Source organism: Penaeus vannamei, chromosome 15 (genome assembly GCF_042767895.1).
Source record: "Penaeus vannamei isolate JL-2024 chromosome 15, ASM4276789v1, whole genome shotgun sequence".
NCBI lineage: Eukaryota > Metazoa > Arthropoda > Malacostraca > Decapoda > Penaeidae > Penaeus > Penaeus vannamei.
In genome coordinates this window covers 735,352-740,351 of record NC_091563.1, presented here as the reverse complement: position 1 = coordinate 740,351, position 5,000 = coordinate 735,352, and the positions used below count along the sequence as shown (strand labels likewise).

General features: G+C 41.0%; 1 protein-coding gene across 2 annotated transcripts in view; it reads right to left on the bottom strand.

The window, feature by feature from the left end:
- LOC113816244 (Kv channel-interacting protein 4) overlaps positions 1–5,000 on the bottom strand; it is a 521,919-nt gene that overhangs the window by 2,648 nt on the left and 514,271 nt on the right. For both annotated transcript variants that reach the window (XM_070130263.1, XM_070130264.1), the window contains exons 2-5: positions 4,411–4,535; positions 2,224–2,293; positions 1,714–1,784; positions 99–311 (exon numbers count right to left, since the gene is read on the bottom strand). In XM_070130263.1, the coding sequence (XP_069986364.1) occupies positions 99–311; positions 1,714–1,784; positions 2,224–2,293; positions 4,411–4,527 (471 nt within the window). In that variant the 5' untranslated portion in view covers positions 4,528–4,535. The remainder of the gene's footprint in view (positions 1–98; positions 312–1,713; positions 1,785–2,223; positions 2,294–4,410; positions 4,536–5,000) is intronic.

Below are 5,000 nucleotides of genomic sequence, written 5' to 3'. Positions count from 1 at the left end.
TTAAGTCTATCCCTGCCTCTATTCTTCCCATTCATTCCTTTCTTTCCCCTCCCCCCCCTCCCTCCCCCCCCCTCGCCCGCGCCCGCCCCCTTCCTCACATGAAAGATCTTCTCCACGTGCTCCTTGGCGGACGTCTCCTCCACCTGCGGCTCGGTGGAGCGGCCCATCATCTCGTAGATGGCGGTGACGACGTCCACCATCTCGGTCTTGGTGATGAGGCCGTCGTTGTTCACGTCGTAGAGGCCGAAGATCCACTGCAGCTTCTCCTGCGTCGTCCCGCGGGACACCGTCGACAGCGCCGCCAGGAAGTCCTGAGGAGGAGGCCGTCGGTTAGCGCTGTTGCCGCTTAGTATTTTTTTTTTTTTAACGGTGAGCTCAAATGGGCGGGGATGTACTTTATCATTATTAAGGATTGTTTATTCTAATGTTACTAATATTAATAACTATGGCTTTATATTCTCTCACTGTGATAGCACATAACATAATAAATCTGTCTGGGAAATAGTAATGAACTACATATTTGTTTTATAAAAAAGTTTCCCCTCAAAAATATCTATTAAAGCAAACAATACGTCATTGTCGCTAAATCAATTATATTTTCGGATAACACTAAGAACATCGACGGGCGCTGAATGTTAAAGAAATGCATACATTTAAATTTTCGGGATTTGATTAACGACATGGAAGAAAAAGCAAGTCGTTAGAATGCATTTCCTAAAAGCCACCGGGGCCCAAGCGGCTCGGTGTGGTTCATGAGCATCAACGTGAGAGTAACTGAAATCTGGAGTGTGGTCCCGTAGACTTTCACACAGACTTTTCATTACTGGCGGAAACCTCTGTTGTTTTTCGTCAGCTGATTTAAATGTTTGCATGCGCGCGCGCGTGTATGTGTCTCTTCGTGTATGTCTATGTGTGTGTGTGTGTATGCTAATTATATTTGTTGTTACAATAAGTATATACCTATAAGAAATACCACGGGGGCTAAATTTTAGAGAAAAGCATACATTTCAATCTTTTAAGATATGATTAACAACATGGAAGAAAAGGCAAGTCGTTAGAAAGTATTTCCTAAACGCCACCGGGGTCCAAGCGGCTAGGTGTGGTTCATGAGCATCAACGTGGGAGTAACTGAAATCTGGAGTGCGGTCCCGTAGACTTTCATCAATTGCGGGTACATCTGCTGTTTTTCGGCAGTTGATTTAAGCGTTTGGATGCGTGCGTGCGTGAGTGTGTGTATGTATGTGTGTTTGCGTGTTTACGTGTGTGTATGTGTGTTTGTCTGTGTGTGTGTGTGCATGTGTGTGTGTGTGTGCATGTGTGTGTGTGTGTGTGCATGTGTGTGTGTATGTGTATGTGTATGTGTGCATGTGTTGGTGTGTTTATGTTTGCGTGTGTGCGTTTGTGTGTGTGTGTGTGTGTGTGTGTGCGTGCGTGTGTGTGTGTGTGTGTGTGTGTGTGCGTGTGTGTGTGTGTGTGTGTGTGTGTGTGTGTGTGCTTGTGTTGTGTGTGTGTGTGTGTTCTATAAAGATTTCATTACTTGTTTTAGTAGTGTTCCCGATATACTTCATGTTTTCCCCTATTATCGGGACTGTTGAATCACATATGCTAGTTATATTTGTTGTTACAACAACTATATACCTATAATTCCGGTTATTTCATAACATGCACAGCCGATAATCATTTCATCAGAGAATAGTAAATTATCCCACTTACCTCGAAACTGATCTGTCCTTGATTATTTTGCGTAAATGTATTGAAGACATAATGAGCATAATGGGTGGCATCTGTAAAAGAAAACGGACCCTTTAGCCTTTCTTAAGGGGTGACTGTGCGAGAATATATATGCAATTGTTTTAGCCACATTTCTGATATATATAGTTAACAGTCTTTCGTATTGTGTAATCAAAATGTTTTCATCGTATACATCTAAGCCCAAATGAAAAATAGATAGAGACGAACGAGTATGTAAACAGTGGCATAGACTTTGGAGAATATATATATATATATATATATATATATATATATATATATATATATATATATATATATATATATATATATATATATATATATATATATATATATATATATATATATATATATATATATATATATATATATATATATATATATATATATATATATATATATATATATATATATATATATATATATATATAAGTAGATTAGCATATCAGCATAATAGGCCTGAGTCAGCCTCACCTCCGAGGGGGAAGAACTGCGAGAAGATGCCCTTGAAGCCTTCCTCGTCAATGAGGCCCGTCGGACACTCCTGCAGGTGAAGGAAGCACGGCGTTAGATGATGGGGTTTATTTCGTTAGCTTCTCTCTCTCTCTCTCTCTGTCTCTGTCTTTCTCTATCTCTCTCTCTTTCTCTTTCTCTATTGTCTCTTTCTCTCTCACACACACACACATATATGCGTGTGTGTGAAGATAATGACAATGATAATGATATTATTGATAATAGCAGTAATCATAATGACAGTAATAGTAATTATTATCAATATATGAAAATAAGAATAAAAATATGAAAGTGTTGAGAAAAGAAAAAGCTCAAATCCACCTCCAGCGCCTCCCTGACGCCCCGTGCCTGAGCAGGTATGATAAAACCACTAAGGGATTCTGTGTGAGTTATGGCTTGCGATGGCTCAAGGGAGGCAAGCCAAGTGCGGCAAGTGAGGCAAATGAAATGTAAACATCCTCATCTTGAATTGCCACCAAAGGGATTGATCGAGATGCGAGATTAGCCAGTCAATTAGGCGGGCCGATTTATTCATCTTTTGTGTTGAGTTGTTTGTTGAAATATTTATGATTTCATTTTATCTTTCTGTTTGTCTGAAGAAGAAAAAACAACGAGAGAGAATGATGATTATTTCAAGTCTTTGTAGATTGTCAGAGAAGGAAAAGGAGAACACGAAAGAGGAAGGACAAGAGGAAGGAAAGGAGGAAAAGAAGAAGAGGAAAAAAGATTTATAAAGAAGTGAAGAACGGCTAGAGGCAAAGAAGGAGGAGATAAGGGAACCTTCTTGTCTGAAGCCACCGGAGGAAGGAAATGAGAAGAGTAAAGAGACAGAAGCACATGAAAGAGGAGGAGGAGGAATGGAAGAGCAGGAGGAAAAGGACGAGGATAACGAGGGGGCCGCTGTCTGGTGCCCCTGAAGTGAGGAAATGAAGAGGGAGAGGAAGGAGACACGAAGGAAAGAGAGGAGCGCGAGAGTTTGAAGTCCCTAGAAAAAGAGGAAGTGAGAAGGGAGAAGAGTAAACGATAGAAAGACCCATTTGCTTACAGCCGCGAGGAAGAGAAGAAGGGAAGGGAGGTGGGGAGGAGGAAGAATAGCAGATAAAGAGGAAAGAAGAAAGGGAATACCCAGGAAAAGAAAAAGTGAGTTGAATAGTAAAGAGAAGTGGAAAATAAAGGAGACCCACTAGCTTGAAGCTCCTAGGAAGGGGAAGAAGGGAGAAGGGGAAGGAGGAGGAGAACTAAATAAAGAAGGAAGAGGAGGAGAGAAAGGACGAGGAATAGAAAAAGGGAGAGGGAGGAGAGAGAGAGAGGAAGAGAAAAGAAAAAGAAGGAGGAGTAGGAGAGAGAGGAATCAACCTGCTTAAAATCTCTGGAAAGAGAGGGAGGGAGGAAGCGAATGAGGAAGAGAAGTAGAGAGGATGGAGGGGATCGAAAGATACATAGAATAGAATGGAGGAAAGAAAAGAGAAAAAAGGAAGAAGAAAATAAAGAGAGAGATAGAGGCCAACCTTCTTCGAGCCCGAGGTTAAAGAGGCAGGCAGAAGGGGATGGAGGAAGAGGAAAAAAATAAGGAAGAATAGGAGAAAAGGTCTCTGAGGAAAGAAAGGAGGAGGGGAAGTGGAAATGAGGCAGATGGGCAGACGAAGGAGGAGAGGGGAGAGGAAGAGAAGCTGAAAAAGGAGGAGGAGGAGGAGGAGAAAGAGGAAAAGGAATTGAAGGAGAAGAAGGAGGAGGAGGAGGAAGAGGAAGATGAATAGAAAGAGAAGAAGGAAGAAGAAGAGAGAGAAAAAGCGAAGTAGAAAATAATGATGCGGAGGATAAAGAGAAAAAGTAGGAAAGGAAGAAGAAGGAGGAAGAGAGAGAAGCAACGAAGAAGAAAATAACAATAATGATTATGAAGAGAAAGGAGGAAAAGCAGAAAAAGCAGAAAAAAGTATGAAATCTCCCGGAGATAGAGAAAGAAAGGGAGAGAAAGAGGAAGAGAAGTAGAAAAGATGGAGGAGAGAGAAAGGCCCATAAGGCCCCGCGAAGAGAAGAATGGAGGAAGGAAAATAGAAAAAAGGAAGGAGAGGAAATTTAGGGGAAAAGAGGCCTATCTATTGAGTGCCCTTGAGAAAGGGGGGGGGGATAGGGAGAGCGGGGGCCCACCTGCTTGAATCCTCTGTAGATGAGTTGGATTTCCTTCCTGGAGAACTTGGTCGTCTTGGCGAGCTTGTCCAGTTCCTCCGGGCGGTAGCGCTGCACGTGCAGGCTGAGGTCGTCCATGTCATCCTCTGCGGGGACGAGGGAGAGGTCACGGGGAGGTCACTCGACTTTGGCTTTCAAATTGAAAAAAATCTATTCTCTTTATTTTGTTATCCTATATATATATATATATATATATATATATATATATATATATATATATATATATATATATATATATATATATATATATATAAACATTTTGTCTTTTTTTCGTATTATGTTCTATATAGTTATCATTCTTTCACTATCTATCATTCCATAGCATGTGTCATAATCTATAGCAATTCCTTATTCATTATAATAATTCATTATCACTTTTTAAAAGCCATCTATTATCTTTTATCTATTCCATTTCCTATCTCAGCCTGTTATCCCTTGTTTGCAAACCCTATTTCGCGAATTGAACAGTTGAGACACGCGGTATAGGAATAAGTGGACACCCCAGACAGACCCCGTTATAAGGACCCTTCCCTCACGTCACATAATGATGG